Consider the following 17,363-nt stretch of genomic DNA (forward strand, 5'->3'; position numbering starts at 1 on the left):
AGCAACCCCGGTTCGAATCCGGGTCACGGCAGTCTTTTGAGCCAACCTCTATAAGCCAATATTCTGTAAACGTTAAAAATGGTCCATTAATGAATGTTGAATTATGTCACAGAACAAAATCCATGATGCAAAATTACATAGGAAGACAAAAACAAATGTAACTTTATTCCAAGTATTATTCTAGCCTATTTTATAAAATAATAAGGAATGAGGGATTGAATCCACAATTTTCAGACCGCACAGCTCTTTCCTATGTTTCGGTGTAAACATGTTCCAGCGTGAGGTTTCTCTGCAGGTTGATGAAGGTGAATTTTGTGCCGCTCTAGTCTCATCTTCAAACTCTCTCTGGTTCTCTGTGTCCATCAGTGCTGGAGACGACTTGAATGTTCCAATAAAAATACAAAAATGAGGTTAATTAATGGCCACATCAATGGATTGATCTATAAGAGTGTTCTACTTGTTTATATACAAAGTTTAAGGTTTGTTTTTTATCATTATCAACTGTCAATTTCTAAAGAAGTGCTGCAAAAGTGCCCTGTTTGCCCCTATGGTGTACAATGTGACAAAGTGCCCTCTAAGTGGAGAGAAATGGGATAAAGTGGCATTAGGCTGCCATGCATGAGAGAAAACTTTCTACACACTTTATTTATTTTTTAGATTGTTTTTTGGCCACCCCGGCCACAAAACTTTCTTCACACCGCTGGTGCCCTTTTTATATTATGACCATAGACCGTATAATATTAACGGTCTATGATCATGACCCTGCTACTGCCCATGAAGACCAGCTGGGGGCAGCCATGCTCAGGAGTTCAGTATGGCCCCGCAGTGTTGGCATTCAAACAACACATCTAATATTTTTTTATTGATATATTGAGGTGATTAATCTTTATCTTGAGGTGATTAATCTTTTTAAAGTATTTGAGAGCAATCTCCTTTAGTAAAAGAGAGTAGCATGTTATGGAGCTAGATTTGTCTCTTCATTAAATGCAAGAAAATAAATGTTCTGAGAGGGAGAAAAAATGTCACACTGACAGCAAAAAAGCCTTTTATGAGAGAAAAAAAATATTTGAGAGAAAAAGTTTTCATACCAATCGCAAAAATAGTAATATTTGAAACATTTTTTTTTTCTCTCAGATCATTTATTTTCTTGCATGTAATAAAAAACAAATCTAGCTCCATGCATTTCAGATTTCTTTTACTTCAAGATTTTATTTCCAGTGGTTACAAATAAGAACGTCTTGATTGATTTGTTGGTTGTTTATTTATTTTTTAACATCAACTTTATTGAAATAAACAGAATAGGGAAATGCTAACACAGAACGGACTGTAAATCTGGGACATTATAAAAATTAATGATTGAATTCATTAAAAAAAAAAATTAAGCGTTCACAGAATCCCCATGTTTCACAATGTCTTCCAGGAGAGAAGCAGTTTTTTTGTTGCACTTTTCAGTTTACATGATTGTCAAAGCATACATAAGATTCCACAGCAATTTTAAAAGGTCTTATGTTGTCGCCTACATCCACTCTGTAAGTGTAGTGACGCTATTGGTCTAAAACCCACTAAATCATGACTCATGGTACATCTTGAACAAACAAGTGTAATTAAAATAGCACAAACATCCAGAAAAACAAGTATAGCATCACTCAATCCCTCCATCAGCTGTCGACATGCCTTTGCACAGAAAAGGCCAAACCAGGTCCGTGCACTGTATGAGACAAATTAGTAGCTACTGCACTATATGGCCTTGTATATTTTCAGTGCAACACTGTATTTTTACACAATCCCCACAGTCCATAAAGTGGAAATGTTTGTGGCACCAGCTTTATTAGTCCAAACAGTGTTGAATTCTGACCAAATACCATTGTTTTTTCTTCTTTCAAATCCATTTTTTTCAAAGTTGCAAGTTATTCGTGTCTCTCCATGACTACACATACTGCATGCTCCTCATCTAGTATCTGTGTAAATCCTGTTGTTGTTATTGTGTTTTTCCATTGGTATTAATTAGTAAACTACCACTGCTGCTCAAGTTAGTGTGAATTTAGGTCAATCTCACACTCAAATGGTGTGACATGCCCAGACTTTAACCCCCCCCACCCCCACCCCACCCCCTTAAAAAATGTGTTTTGCTGTTCCTTCACTTGAATGTTTGAGCGTCACTGTGCATAATGATGAATGTGCAGAGTTTGATTGTAGAAGCCTGTTTTCATATTTATCTGCTGAAGAGAGACATTTTCTCTGCATGCACTCGCCACACCTTAAATCGGAATTGAAGACGTGTCAGCACGAACATGATTTTGTAACATTTTGTCACAATCCTGGCACAATATGCATTTTACGCAGAGATGGTACTCAAGTAGATTTTTGAGATATTTTTACTTTACTTTACTAATTATTTTGTGGCAACTTTTTACTTTTACCCCTTACATTTTTTAACACAAATACATGTACTTTCTTGCTCCTTACATTACACAAAATTGGCTCGTTACTTTAGTTTCAAATAATTTCAGTGGAGTTAACGTTATTATTTTTTGCGTCATCAACACCGAATTCAATCTGATTGGATGGAAATGTATACGTTGCACTTCCGCACCACTACAGTACAACTCAACAGCTTCTGTTGCCATCTAGTAATTGTTAGTTGTCACTCTAAAAGTGTGGGGAACTTCTTAATTAATGTCTCTTTAGTAATTCATATTTTATCCTTTATTTTCTTTCCAGGGGCCATATTTGGGCACACACACACACACACACACACACACACACACACACACACACACACACACATGCATGTAGATTCCTTTCAATGTTAAGGGAAAGATTAAAAAAGAGAAACTGGATCTGTGAATTCTCACGGAATCACAACTAAATTTATATCTTGCTACTTATTCAGTATATAATAATCCTGGAGTCCCAGTCTCGGTCACAATAATCATACATATGATGTTTTAGGCCCATTGGCAGACGTCCATTTAAAATGTAGCCAACGTAAGGAGCCTTTTTCCACTGAGGTTTCTCAGCGTGCTCTAGTAACATTTGTAGGGTCCCGGTAGCTTAGCATAAAAACAATGGTTGTCATTCGCAATGCTACATTTCCTTTCATGCTTTAAGTAAATTCCCAAGCCTGTATTTTGTTACTTATACTTAAGTAAATAAGTTAAATCAGTACTTCTACTTTTACCAGAGTATTTTTTAATAAAAATATCTGTACTTTTACTTGAGTATGGGAAGTGAGTACTTTTGCCAACTGTGATGTGGGAACATAAAAATCTTCACTTTTAAGTAAAGTAGGAGACATATTGTGTGTTCAGCAGTTAAACTATTGAAAGGAACAATATTTGCAAGTTAATAGTTTCAAAATGAGGAAGGAGTAGATGTAATTTAAAAAAAAAATTGAACAAGGTAGAAAAAAAATCAAGCAGATTGTGTTGTTTTGTTTAAAAAACTAGTTTGGAGGACGTTTAAAGCAGAAAGACGGATGTATCACTTTAGTGTGGGCTACTGTTTCCAGACATTAGCATGTCCATAGCAGTGGCATGATCAACACCACCCACTCTCCTGTCTCACCGCCACTGTCTTTTGGTCTGACCCCCTGCCTCTCTTTCTGCCTTTAACTGATCAGTGTAATCCCCACAAAAGGCCTTTAACACATGCTAATGTAAATTCCCAGTGTGTTTGTGTCATTGAATTGTCTCCATTCACTATCATTGCCGCTCTTTGACTGTTCCTTTAGGCAAAGTGGAGAACAGCAAACGTGGAATATCGTTTCCGTGGAGGACAGAAGGGTGGGCACATCAGTAAAACAGTATCTTTACCGTAGACAGCTAAGTAAAAGCTAAACAGTAAACAGTAGACAGTAAAAAGCTAAATGGTGCTTCCTTCACGGTCGCACTCGCACACCCTCCTCAGTTCGAGGCGGATCACGTGACCCGTGAGCCGTCCAATCCCGTGCCAGAAAAACACGGCTCGTAATTTTGAACAGAGGGAGAGCAGCCAGGCAGAGCTGTGTATCATCAATGGTGCTATTCATTATATGGGAGCAAAACATCGGTTAAATCCTTCCCTGAGTAATGGATATGTGTACCTCTTGTCATATCGGATGAAGGCAAACGTTTTGCGTGATAAATATGAGTTCTCATGTTATCACCCCTGGACCGTACCGGGCCACAAAACTGGTAAGTTAACATTGGCTGATAAGGTCACTAACTACGTTAGGTAACGTTAACTAACCTGGAGCAGGCTAACGTTACCTGCTAACGTTAACTCGTTCGATAAAAAGCGTCAGCGGCAACGCTATAACTGTGAAGAATATCAACTTAAAATAACCGTTTGTTGTTTTGGTGGTACACGAGGGTGTATCACGGATTTATGAGTCTTTTGCGAGTTTTATTTAACAAGTTACTAACAGTAAAGTCTATCCAGCTAGCTAAGGTTAACTTGTTCAATAGGTGGCTAGGAATGTGCGTTTTCTCGAAACTTAGTCTTAGCTTGCTAAGTTAACGAATATTTTAATTCCCATGAATGTACCAAATGTTCTCTGAACTTGAATTAATCGATTAATCGTTTGGTTTAACGTACTAGCTATGGTTATACCATGTATGTTTAACTAATTTGGAGTAATTTTAACGTTACGTTTTAACGTTACGTTCTTTTTAAAACCTCATAAACTTCATATGGGTCATAAGCAAGATTCCAGAAGGGCCCATCTCATCTTTCATCTTGTCAAAGGCAGAGCAGGATACCCTGGGCTCGGTTTACACCTATCGCCATTTCTAGCCACTGGGGGACCATAGGCAGGCTGGGGGGAACTCATATTGTAAAAAAAAAAAAAAAATCATAAAGTGATATTTTATAGTTAACCCAACAATGTTTGACCTGTGGCCCTCTGGATGACGTCGAAGAAGACTACAAGCCCAAACTGTTGATTACCATTTTGTACTACAAGTGTTGCTGGAGTTTTGATCCTTTAGGAACACTAATCTTTCAGCACAACTTGGTTCTCTCTATTGTTTGTCTTGACTGTGGAGAATTTTGTCTCAGAACGATGCTCGAGACAAAACACAATCATCTGGTGTCCAAGCCAAAAAGTTGCATGAACTTCTAATCAAACTGCACCATTGCTTCTTCAGTGGTCCTGATGCTTTCAGAATGTCCCTGAGGACGGAGTAATCAAATCAAATTGTTTCTTAATTTAAGTTCTACTGTGCATGGACAATTTGGTTTGTACTAAACTCCCCCTCTCTGTTTCAGTGGAATGAGGTGACTCGTTTGTTTCGGGCTGGCATGCCCGTCAAGAAACACCGCCAGAACTTCCGGCACCACTCCGCCTGCTTCACCGCCTCTGCCGCTGTGGATTGGATGCACCAGCTGCTCCGTAGCAACAGCAATTTTGGCCCTGATGTCACCAGGCAGCAGACGGTGCAGCTCCTGAAGAAGTTTCTAAAGAACCACGTCGTCGAAGATGTGAAGGGTCGCTGGGGCACGGAAGATTTAGAGGACAACAACACTCTGTACAGGTAGCTAGCGTTTTGGAGAAACTTGCTTTTTAATTATTTAAAAAGGCACTGTGAAATGTATGTAAAAATTTATGTGGTCCTAAATACAGAATTACGCACTCCATCTCCTCTCCTTTTGTCCCAGATTCCCCTCCACTTCTCCTCTGAAGCCCATTCCCTGTCCAGCCTCGGCCCCTGGCTCTATTAAGAAAAAGTCTTCGTTCAGGGACAAGGAGAGTTTCTTCAGGTTTAGGAGTATCAAGAAGCAGCTTGAGAAGGAGACACAGGTAAGCCACACTGGACAATATATATATATATACACACACACATGATCTAATAAGACATGCATAAAATAATTAGGCAAATCACATGAAGGTGGTTTTATCACATTACAAGTAACCACTTCATGTTTCATGTTCTAAGAAGCCAATTCTCCACCTTTAAACATGAATGAGCCTGTTACATGGAATATCGCTGTCCTGCTACGCTCTGCTGTGCCTTGTAATGCCGCACAGTGCACTGCTATGCCATGAACTACTACAAAGAATTACTACAAACTACTAATTTTTTGTGGCTGTTGATGACACTCTTCATTTGAACCCTAACCGGTTGTCATACACCACCTACCAAGAGCCTGGGTCTGTCCGAGGTTTCTGCCTAAAAGGAAGTTTTGCACTGTTGCTTGCTCCGGAGGGAACTACTAGAACTGTTGGGTCCTTGTAAATTATGGAGTGTGGTGTAGACCTACCCAAATTGTAAAGTGTCTCGAGATAACTCTTGTTATGAATTTATACTATAAATAAAATTGAATTGAACTGAATAGAAGGTGACTTTCACAAGCATGTTTAAGGCTTAAGCATGGAATGAGTACACAATAAAAACCTCCGTTGACAAAACATTGTATTGTATATGTTAAAATCTAACAAGCTCACATTTTTGTGTATATTTTGTTAAATCATGCATGGAAATGTACATACAATAAGTTGTTGCATTGAGATGCATCATTAATTGTTTTAGAATTGAATCGTTGGCCTCTGAATCAGTATCAAAATCCCTAGTATCTACAGTATGTTATGGGCAACCTATACAAAAAACTCAGTTGCTGGTTTAGAGTACGGTTTAAATGTGAAAAACAATCCATTGTACAGTATAATGGTGATTTTAATCTCTGTTTGTGCCTTTTTTATAGGAAAATGTAGATCCTGCCCTCCAAGCAGGGGGAGAGAACAAGCCAATAGGAGAACAGCAGGTGCCGAGACGAGAGCTGACGGTGGAAGATGAACAGGAGATCTGGAGAGACATCACCCTGACCCAGTACGAATGCACACATTAAACTGAAGGCGGGAAAAGACTTTACTTTTTGGTGTCATTGACATTGAAAATTTGTTACAAAGCAATGTTTGCTTTTGTTTGGAGAACCAGTTGAACAAGTATGGACTAAGAATCTGAGACCAGAAAGTGAGGAAGATTTTTTTTGTGTGTGTGACACTAAACTTTGTTGTGTTGTGTTTCAGCCTGCAGAGGATTCTGGGCGTTGCATCTCTCAGTGATGTTTTAGACCAACGTTATATAAACCCACAGAACATCATCCATAATATGACCAAAGTCAACAAGCATGGAGTGGTCACACTGGACGACAAGACCAGTAGGTTTATATTCTCAACAAAGCGTTAGACCGTTGGTGGCGAAAACGCAGGTCTGCCCATTCATTTTGAATGGGAGCAGTGCGTTTAGGGGGTGGCGGAAAGTTAAAACCGACTCAACATTTGTGGGAACGCGACTTGACGTCACGCAAACAACAAAGCACGGACGCTCTTGCTCGTCCCTTTTTTCTCTTCAAAATGAAGCTGCCTTCAAGTGAGGTGGGAAACATCGAGATCTGTAAATATAAATCTAAAGGAAACCAGTAGCTGTGATATATAAAGTCTACTTGTGCTAAATTGGGTGGGGGGGGGGCGGTGTTAAAGAACTCAATCATATGATATGAGTCCTTGAGACTCATATCTCTCCCCCCCTCGCCGTGGAAAATTGCAGTTTCCTCATCTGAAATCAGCTTAACAATCCTCCTATAGCGGTGTTCAAATGTGTCTTCTCTATTCAGCCCCCCTGTCACTGAACACGTCTTTCACTGGATACATAGATTCTCTTTACCATGTATACTGCTCACTTTACAACTGTTGTCCACTAAAATATGAGCGGCGACAGCATGACAAACTATTAGGATTCTGTTTAAGGTAATGCAACCCACAAACAGTACACTATACTGTAACTAGCAACCATTCTAACCTGTTCATCATTTCTCTAGATGACCTTCCACACTGGGTTTTGTCTGCCATGAAAAGCCTGGCCAACTGTGAGTAGTTAAAGTCTAAGTTGCTTACGCACCAGGCCTCCTGTTCTGCAGCGGGGCCTGATAAACTTTGTAACTACATTTTTACTTTCTCAGTCAACATTCTTTAACATTAACACTTTAAAACCATTGTATGTGGATGTTTAGAATGCTATGTCAATTTAGTAAAGCTCAAAAATTGGTTTGTGTTGGGGGGGATTTCAGATAGCCTTCACTCTTATGGTAGCTGCACTAACGCGCTGTTTATTTCCAGGGCCGAAGTACGATAACGCACAGCCTTCCTATCCCGGCTTTGAGAGAGATGTCTTCAAAACGGTGTCTGATTACTTCTACAGCCTTCCGCAGCCAGTGCTCACATACGAACTGTATGAACTGTTTATCAACGTCCTGGGTATGTACTGGGGCCTCATTTCATGAGGCTTTTTGCCTGGCCATGAAACAACAGCTTAATGGGAGTGCTTTTAAGAAGCTTAGTTTTAGTGGATGCTGTTGAGTTAACAGTGATAATGCTCGAACTGACAGGATTGTCTTCAGGGTTTTACTCAGTTGTGTTGTTTCCACTATGTGGTTGCGTGCTCTAACAGTGCCTTTTGACAGCTAACTGAGGTTCTGGTTGTTGTGGTTACATCTGTTTGTGGAGTCCTTACAGCGATACGAGCTGCTGTACTCTGTGTCTATGCCTGTTATGTGTTGTCTCTGACTACCTGATGGTTCTGTATGCACAGTAAAGGTTTGAACTAACCAAACCCTCTCCCTCCCCTTCACTGTCTGCTTGCACTGACACTCTGCCTGCTCCGCCTGCCTGCTCTCTTTCTCTGCATCCACTCTCAGTTTTTTGCGGGTACGTTGCAGCGCCCGCAAAACACCAGGGTGGGAAGCGCAAGAAGCTGGACTTCCCCTCAGTCCCGCCCCCAGCCAAGGCTCCTTTCCGCTCCACAGAATGTCTCCTACTGTCGCTGCTCAGACAGGGGACATGTGATGAGACGGAGTCGCCAATGAGAGAAGTGATTGGTGGGCAGCTTCAGTCGCGGCTGGCAGCGCTGGGAGGAGGCGCTGCCAGTGCGGGTGATGGTCGGTTAGGTGGCAGCTGCACAAGTTTGAGTACCGCTGGTTCTACGAGACCTCGAACCAGGAGTTGCTCACTGGAAACCATCCTAGATGACTCTGCCCCGCTCGCCAGGCAACAGCTGTTCCTGTCCATTGACAACCTGGCATCCTGCGCCTATAACAACACGAGCCAGGATGCCAGCTCTGTCATCACAACACCCCACAGTCATACAGACTCTAAATCTGAATCCAAAGCACCCCCCTTTACTTGTGAAAAGGCTCCAGGAGGTACAACCAGAAGGTACAGCCGCTCCTTACGGCCGCGCAGCGTAGGTAGCTGTCTGGACATTGTCATAGAAACCCGGGAGGAAGATGACAAGGAGACCAAGTGGCAGGGCCGAGCAGCCAGCTGCCTCAACATGAACACTCCTGCAGACCAGCATCACTCCTCTTCTGCTTCACGGCCTCCCTCGTTGCCCTCCTATCATCCCTCCTCTTCCTCCTATCATCCTTTCTCCCCCTTCTCTTCATGTGCTTTGGCCAAAGTACAAGGGCCCCATGCTACTACAGGACCTAGTGGGCCCAGACCCGCCTCCAGTACCTGTAATCTTTGGCCGCTCCCTGCACCTGCTGTTGCCCGGCGCTGCCTCAGCTCTCTGGATGTGTCGAAGCCTGTTGCACTATTCAATCCGCCTGTCCGTGTGCCCACCAGCATCTCCCAGCCCCCCCAACCCAAACCTGAGCACAGTAAGACCCTCTCACCTATACCTGTCTGTGTGTCTGCTTGTCTATTGATGTCTAATCAAACTAACTACATCTAACATCTAACCACAGCTGGTATGTAAGGTTTTAACACAAAAATACAACTTCTGTTGAACTCAAAAAAGGTGAAGTTAAAATTACTTCATGTATTTGGGTTATAACATTTCAAAGGTTTCAGTAAATACATTGAAAAAGAGGGCACTGGTGCAACATGCATACAGCTCATGTGCAACGTAAACCTTAGATTAAACACTTTTAAGGTATGCAACACTTTATATGTTGCTTGCTTTTGGTATGTTTTGTTAGATTTCATCTCTGCTGCTTCTGATTTAAAGCAATATGCTTTATATCCAGTCCTTGATCAATATTTTCTGGAACTAGGGCATTTCAGTGACCAATCCACCCATACAATTTGCTAAAGGAAGAGCATTGAAAATGGATTGGAGACAATCTTTTTTCTCTTCTCTTTCATTAAAGTCAATACAAACTGTGAAAGAAAGAATCCTTGTTCAGCAACTGTAGAGCACCAGTGACAGGAAGGTGTATAAATGAGATTACCCTATTAATCACTAGTATCTCTGCAACGTGCCTCCCAGCCCTAACTAGCAGCACTGAGTGTTCCTCGACAGAGCAGCAGTATGGTAAGGGAGGAAGGACAACTGTCCTAGAAGAGAGGAATATATGAAATGTGTTTTAGAGGGATGAGACGTCCTTTCATCTGAAGCGTCATGTGAACTTGTCAGCTGTATGGGTGGAGTTAGCAGCATGGCTTCCGGGAAGGCTGCTCTCATGTATCCTCGCAGGTCCTTTCTCGAGCCTCGTTCCTCGGGACAGGAAGGAGGGTCAAAGCGACTTCCGGTTTCAAGCGGGGGGCCATAAAATAAGAGACATGAGATTCAGCCCTGGTAGGTCGCATGGAATATTGGAATATTGGATACTGGATAAGCTGATGAAGATGGATGGTAATATTTTTCCCCTAACAATTATTATGAGTGAGTGTGACTGAAATGTCCAAGTTCCAAGAGATGTCCATGCAGCAACATGATGAACATGATACGGTCCTGCATCAGGGCTATGAACAGGGGTGTATGCTTTTAAATATTGCACATAAAATGTTATATTTATCACTGTTCACTGACTCATCTTACACTGTAGCTGTAGTTGATTGATCCTGTTTTCTATTCCTCCATCAGTCCATTCATTTGTCTAATCTATTGAATGTGATGTAAGAATGATGGATAAATGTGGCCACAAGGAGTGATTCTGCTGCTGTGTGTCTCTGTACTGCACTACAAACATGACCAGTCTCCGTCATTATCACTGTATGACCGCGTGTGTGTGTGTGTGTGTGTGTGTGTGTGTTTGTGTATAGGCCTTCTCCAACCTCAGTGTGAGCGTGTGGCCATCGAGGCCCTGCAGCTTTGCACCCTCCTCCTCCCCCCCAACTCCCGCAGGAAGTTGCAGCTCCTTATGAGGATGATGTCACGCATCAGCCAGAATGTGGACATGCCCCGCCTCCACCCCGTCATCGGCACGCGGACACTGGTGAGGCACAATACTGATGATGAAGTGATGATCTTTCCTCTAGATCTAACATGAAAAAGAAAATAGATATTTGTTCCCCTGTAACACTTATTTCCTTCCTGGGGTTCAGTGCCATATTATCTTACTGTATAATATCTTTTTGCTGTTTTTATTTACCTCTCTTTCTCTTTGTGGTTCTCATTCCAGATGGTTCACACGTTTTCAGGCTGTGTCCTGGGCAGCGCTGAGGAGTGTGATTTGGATGAACTGTTAGCTACCAGACTGGTGTCATTTCTAATGGACCATCAACACAACATCCTCTCGGTCCCAGAGTACCTTCTCAGTGCTATCAATGACCATATACAGTACCTGCGCACGGTACAGGTACACCCATAAACTGTTGGAGCATAGTGCATCATGTGTGCCTATCGACAAATGGAAACCACATATTTCATTTCACTTATGTATTTATCTCTAACAATCAACAATGTTGCAAGACAAAACCCAAAAATCAGAACAAAAGAGTATTTCGAGAAGGAGCAGGCCACGATGAGAGGCCTGGCTTTTAATTGACGACCGGTCTTTATTTGAGGAATTACAGCATGTTTTTTTTTTTCTCGCTCTCCTGACCCCAGGTCCCCATCGATGGTGTTCCTAATGTCGATGGCATTGATCCAGTTTGCGTTCCAGTACCCATGTACGCGTTCTGCCGTCAAATTAGCGGCGCAGAGTTTGAACAGCAGAAGCAGGCCTCTTCCCAGAAGGCCATGGAGGAGTTGCTGGAGATGCTGCTGACCGACCAAAACATGAGTGAGAAGGACAGATGCAAGAAACTAAAGCAGGTAACTAAACCAGGAAGAACAAGACACTGTTCGACTGTTCAAAAAGCAGTTCTCGCTAAGTAGCCTTAACTTCTCCAAGCTCACCATACTCCAAAACAGAGGACAAATGGGTAGACAACAAACATTTCATATTATGTTTTATTTTATACTATGTGGACACGGAAAGTCAATTACTCAGTCATCAGTTTAAGCGCGCTGTTTTAAAGATCAAAGTGTCATCTCCCATTCCCTTTAAAAGCCAGGCACATTTGTATCTTGGCGTGCGTGCATGCGTTTAAAATAACAATGGAATGTTTTGCTAATGACTTTAGACCAGGTTGTTGTTGGTCAATGGCGCAATCACATTCTGCTGCCTCAAAATAGCATCACATCTCCCTGTAAGACCAGCACGCCCATGGGTGCAGGTGCATTTGCTATTTAAGTGACATAGGCGCTGGATGGTCTCAAACTATCAAAGACACTTGCGTTGGGCTTTGCGCCGCGCTGCGCCGGGTGCCAAATAGGGCCCTAATTGTCTTTGCTTCAGTTTCAGAAGCAGTACCCAGACATCTACAGTCGTCGGCTCCCCTCCTCGGACGGGACTAACAACAAACCAAAGATTAAACCTCCACTTCTCAACATCAAGAAAACCAAAGCATTCAGCATCAGGAACTAAACCAACCATACAGGTTGTCACCATGATAGAAGCCGCAGTCGATTGTCGCTGAACTGTAACTGCACTGATACTTAGAGATCTCCTCATTGCAGCCGTTAACTCTTTCTTGTTACATTGTTAGTTATTCCTACCGTATCTCATGTACTGTATGTAGTAATGTGAGAGTTAATGCAGACTGGAAGACTTCTACAGTGGTTGATGTGTGTGTATTCATGTGTGTATGTGTGTGACAGCTGGGTAAGATGAAGGCAAGTTGACAGTTCAGTCTGCATTGATGGCTGTGTTCAAATATAATCTGGTTTTATTAAGCACGATGTTTTGGTAAAATGTTTTTCAGGACCATCTGTGTTAATTTGGAACAGTCACATTTTCTCTCTTCCCATTTTCTTTTTCCCCTCCTGTCTTCTCTATTGTTTGTACGTGCGCGCGTGTATGTGTGCTCCAGATTGCATTTTGGGAGAAATAAATATGCAATTCTAGGATCACTAGTCCATGTGGGAATATTTAGATTATAGATTTCTTAATTTATATGACTGATGTCATTGGGAGCAGTGCTTAGATACCCTTACTTGAGATGTTTCTGGTAACTGTTTTATAGACTTCACTAAACATATTATATCATAATTTCTCAAGTTTAATATAAAATGATCTTTAGTCTTTAGAAGTGGAACCTTTTTTTCTGAATTTTCTTTCTTGTCCTTTTGACTCTCTTCTTTCTGTGCTTTTAAAGCATTTTGTGCAGCAATGTTTACAGTTTTCTCATCGAGGATCTTTTGATTTTCAGGATCACATGTTTTTCCATATACAATTCCATTATATTTAAATGGAGTTAGCCTCTCCCAGTTTCTCTCATTCCTTGTGTTTGTGTGTCTCATCTCGAACCCATCCCTGTTTAGTTTATCGGATAGAGAAATGTTTTGCACTGGATTTAGGCATTTTAAATGGACAGCAAGGTACATGTATACACATTTAATGTATATGTAGACTCCCTTTACTCATCATCTGTAATGAGAGAAATTGGTGTCTAAAAGCATCCATTCATTTCAGTGATGGACGCTATTCACGATACAGAACCCATTTTATGTCACCTGTCTTAGTTTCAAGCTGTTTTGTTATTTATATCATATGAAGTATTGTGTGTGTGAGAGAGAGAGAGAGAGATTTTACAGAGGAGTGTTATATTGTACGCCTACACAGTTGGGCTCTTCGTCTACGTTGTTTACTATGCAAAGTCCTGGGAAATAAATCTGTTTAGCCGTTTATTTATATGCCATTGTCCTGTTTTTTGTGTGTGATTGATTTAATAAATTTAGTTTATATTTACTATATTACAGCATTACTATAAGCCTTTTTTTTTTTTTTATAAACTACATCCAGTATTCATGACCATCAATGTTTTTACAAACGTTGATGGTAATCCATCCCATAGGTATTCCAGTTTGTCCTGTTCAATTATTTACAGACAGGCACCGGTTGTGAACCTGCCCTGGGCAGCAGAACACAAACACTAGATGACCGATTACTGCTCCTTTTAACCCTAATGCAACTATTGATTTCACCCTATTCAACTTTCATTTATCAAAGTAACAGAGGACCAAAGAAATACACTGGTGAATCATTGGTGCTCTCCCTTCCTGAGAAAACTCTGTTGCTCTTTCTCCCCCTCCACAGCAGGCCAATTAAAATAGTTTGAGCGTTTGTCGAGGCTGTCTGGGACTCATTAGACCAAATTCCTTCTACACGCACATCTACCTACAAACAACACCAACACACTGCTTTTAAAGCCAGACACTCTTAGTTTGACCCACATCATCGGCCTGTTTGTGTTCCCAGAGTGACAAAGACCATTTTTTTGGGGCCTGGGCAACATTCTGCATGGAGCTGCAGGGCCGGACGGCTGAAAGGAGAAGAGACAAAGCTGGCTTGTTTAGCTCTGGGAGGAGGAGGGGGAAGAAAAGAGGGAGCAGGGGAGTAAAAGGCATGAAAGGAAAACAGGAGGAGAGATGCAGAAGGAATGGGGGAAAGAGAAAATGAGAGAAGGGGGGTTGATGAGAGAAAAACGGGAGGAGGGGGCCCAGTTTCCATCTCTCACCGCAGGAAATCTGAGTGTGGTTTAAATGCAAGCAAGTCCGAGTCACTTTTCGCAGTTTACTTGTGTGTGAGGAACATCCAGCAGCATGAGCAGCCAGTGAGTAAAACTTTTCTTTCTTTTTTCAAATAGCTTTTTTTCATGTTTGAAGATAGATGCTTCAAGACAGAACCTAGGTTTGAAAAAGGTTTTTTGAGGGTTTAAATGTATTGGTTCTCAGGAACGACATAAGAGAAAGACGCTTGTAGGTGCTACTCAGCGACGTGAAGATTTTAAGGGGAAGTCAACTATGTAAAGTTTAACGTTTTCCACTAGAGGCACAAATCTCAAAAATGAAGAAAAGATTACAGAAAAAAATGATTGCTGCAGCAGTGAGATACCCAATAAACATTGGGAAAAATACCTTAAATAACTGAACTCCTCAGATCTTGTTTTTTATTTTATCAAACAAAGGACATGCAGCAGACAAGCTGCGGATGCAAAACTCCCATATGTTATAATTATTTCGAGGTGTGTTAAGCACTTCACATCAATATAAATAAAATTGGGATCGAAAAAAGAAATGGCCAAATAGAAAGGAGGATGAAGAGACAGACAGAAGGAAAGGAAAAGGAAAAACAAGGGGAGCAAACAAAGAGCCAGAAAGAAAAAAACACATTAAGAAAAATAAATGGAATACATTACAAAAAAAGATGATGGACTTTAACCGTTTTCATTTACAAATGTTTAAAGGTCCCATGGCATGAAAAGTTCACTTTATGAGTTTTTTTAACATTAAAATGCATTCCCCCAGTCTGCCTATGGTCCCCCAGTGGCTAGAAATGGGGATAGGTGTACCCGAGCCCCAGGTATCCTGCTCTGCCTTTGAGATAATGAAAGCTCAGATGGGCCGAACTGGAATCTTGCCCCTTATGAGGTCATAAGGGGTTACCTCCCCTTTCTCTGCTTTGCCCATCCAGAAAATTTGGCCCACCTATGACAGATAGACATCATGGCTTTCAAACGAGCAAAGTGGCAGTTGGTCAAGCCCCCCCCCTTTTATTGTTTAAGCGTGAAGTTGTGTGTCAAAACAAGTCACATTGTACTTTGCACCATGTCATGGGACCTTTAATTTCAACAACCTCAATTCCTTGACAACTATGCATATTCCATCTGGTGTGGAAGATCTGCCGATATGACCAAAATCTCCAAAAACAGCGACTAAATGGACCTTGTGATAAGATTGATTTGTCAACTTTTAATCTCAGGTAAGAAATGATCTGCATCCCCGGACCCCCTGTCAATCAGTGTCTGTACATGTAAAATATATAACTTGACTTGATCGTGTTGTGGAATTGTTCCTCAAATTCCTGTTTTTATTTTCCTCTCCAGTGTGGAGCATCCTGCTGCAGGCTACAGGAAGATCTTTGAGACAGTGGAGGAGCTGAACGAACCTATACCTGCTAAGATCTCTGGTAGGAAAGAGAGCAGCTTGTTTCATGCTTTTCAGTAATTTGCCATTTTTTCAAAGTTGACAATAGAAAGTCTCTACTGTGTGGTAGTGTTGCAATCACCTATGCATGTAAATAGCACAGTATTTAGATAGGGTCACACATTGTATTGGGTGGTGATGGTGCAGTGGATATGACACATGCCTTTGGTGTGGGGGATCTGGGTTGGATTCCCACTGCGATAATACAACCAATGTGTCCATGAGCAAGACACTAACCCAGTGGTTCTTAACCTGGGTTTGATCGAACCCCAGGGGTTCGGTGAGTCAGTCTCAGGGGTTCGGCGGAGGTCAAGACACACACCCGACTCATAGGATTCGTGATGACACCGCTTGGCCATCATCAGAAGGGTTTGGTGAACGCGCATATGAAACTGGTGGGGGTCAGTACCTCCAACAAGGTTAAGAACCACTGCACTAACCTTTCTTTGGACAAAAGCTGTACTTGAGTCCAGACTCAAGACGCTTTTCTGTTGTCTTGGACTCGCTGGTATATGGACTCGGACTTGTCTTGGACTCGCCAAATATTCTAGTTGATCTCGCCTGAGTCCAGTACTGTAAGCTTTTGCAACTTTAGTAACTTCCTCCTATAAAACAAAACCATTGATGAAGTACGCTCATCAAAAAACAGGTATTAGTTTAATTCAAAATCCTTCTAGAACAAGCATCGAGATTAGTCACCTGGTATCACATACCTCAGTCATCAGGTATCAAACATTTTCATTTTGGCCACAGACAGATGTCAGCGAGCACTTTGTGCTATGAATTCTTCAGGACAAGTAATAAGTTCAAGAATGGGAACATTTCCGTTTTATATTTTGTGTAAATAATATGGCCTAATTTGATCCTACAGTGTGTTACTCTGCATTTGCTTTTTGATTATTAGGCTACAAATAATGCAAGATAAAGCAAAATTATCATCTTAAATAGAATATATACTGTCCCTCACATCACATAAAGTATAAACCTGTAAATAAAAGATCTTACAGAGGATTCTTTTTTTCTGTCTCTGTCTTGACTGTCTCTCGTGTAGACTCGGTCTTGACTTGGACTCAAACTTTTTTGGACTCGGCCTTGACTCGGCCTTGACTAGTCCTGGTCTTGGACTTG

General features: G+C 41.5%; 2 protein-coding genes across 3 annotated transcripts in view; both read left to right on the forward strand.

Annotated features, from left to right (window-relative positions):
• Positions 1-3,914: 3,914 nt before the first annotated feature.
• Positions 3,915-13,943, forward strand: depdc1a (DEP domain containing 1a). Of its 2 annotated transcripts, XM_032527020.1 has the most exons (12): positions 3,915-4,175; positions 5,251-5,516; positions 5,641-5,782; positions 6,685-6,809; positions 7,010-7,140; positions 7,801-7,848; positions 8,099-8,236; positions 8,677-9,639; positions 11,027-11,199; positions 11,386-11,562; positions 11,814-12,020; positions 12,547-13,943. In XM_032527020.1, exons 1-12 carry the CDS (start codon positions 4,128-4,130, stop codon positions 12,673-12,675), a joined length of 2,547 nt encoding a protein of 848 aa, XP_032382911.1. In that variant the 5' UTR covers positions 3,915-4,127; the 3' UTR covers positions 12,676-13,943. The 2 variants fall into 2 exon arrangements, with proteins under 2 accessions (XP_032382911.1, XP_032382912.1); XM_032527021.1 differs by lacking the exon at positions 8,677-9,639 and having other exon boundaries at positions 3,928-4,175.
• A 707-nt stretch (positions 13,944-14,650) lies between these two features.
• Positions 14,651-17,363, forward strand: part of LOC116696211 (retinal Mueller cells isomerohydrolase-like) — a 12,536-nt gene continuing 9,823 nt past the window's right edge. The window contains 2 exon segments of the mRNA XM_032527024.1: positions 14,651-14,863; positions 16,136-16,218. Coding sequence (XP_032382915.1) covers positions 14,853-14,863; positions 16,136-16,218 — 94 coding nt within the window. The 5' untranslated portion in view covers positions 14,651-14,852.

The sequence above is a fragment of the Etheostoma spectabile genome, chromosome 9 (assembly GCF_008692095.1).
Source record: "Etheostoma spectabile isolate EspeVRDwgs_2016 chromosome 9, UIUC_Espe_1.0, whole genome shotgun sequence".
In the NCBI taxonomy this organism is placed as follows: Eukaryota; Metazoa; Chordata; class Actinopteri; order Perciformes; family Percidae; genus Etheostoma; species Etheostoma spectabile.

What these genes read in the sequence shown, in the direction of transcription:
- depdc1a (XM_032527020.1), top strand. Translation starts at nt 4,128, where the DNA reads ATGAGTTCTCATGTTATCACCCCTGGACCGTACCGGGCCACAAAACTG. An exon ending in AGCTTGAGAAGGAGACACAG is followed by an intron (nt 5,783 to 6,684) that starts GTAAGCCACACT and finishes CCTTTTTTATAG; the next exon opens with GAAAATGTAGATCCTGCCCT. An exon ending in AGAGACATCACCCTGACCCA is followed by an intron (nt 6,810 to 7,009) that starts GTACGAATGCAC and finishes GTTGTGTTTCAG; the next exon opens with CCTGCAGAGGATTCTGGGCG.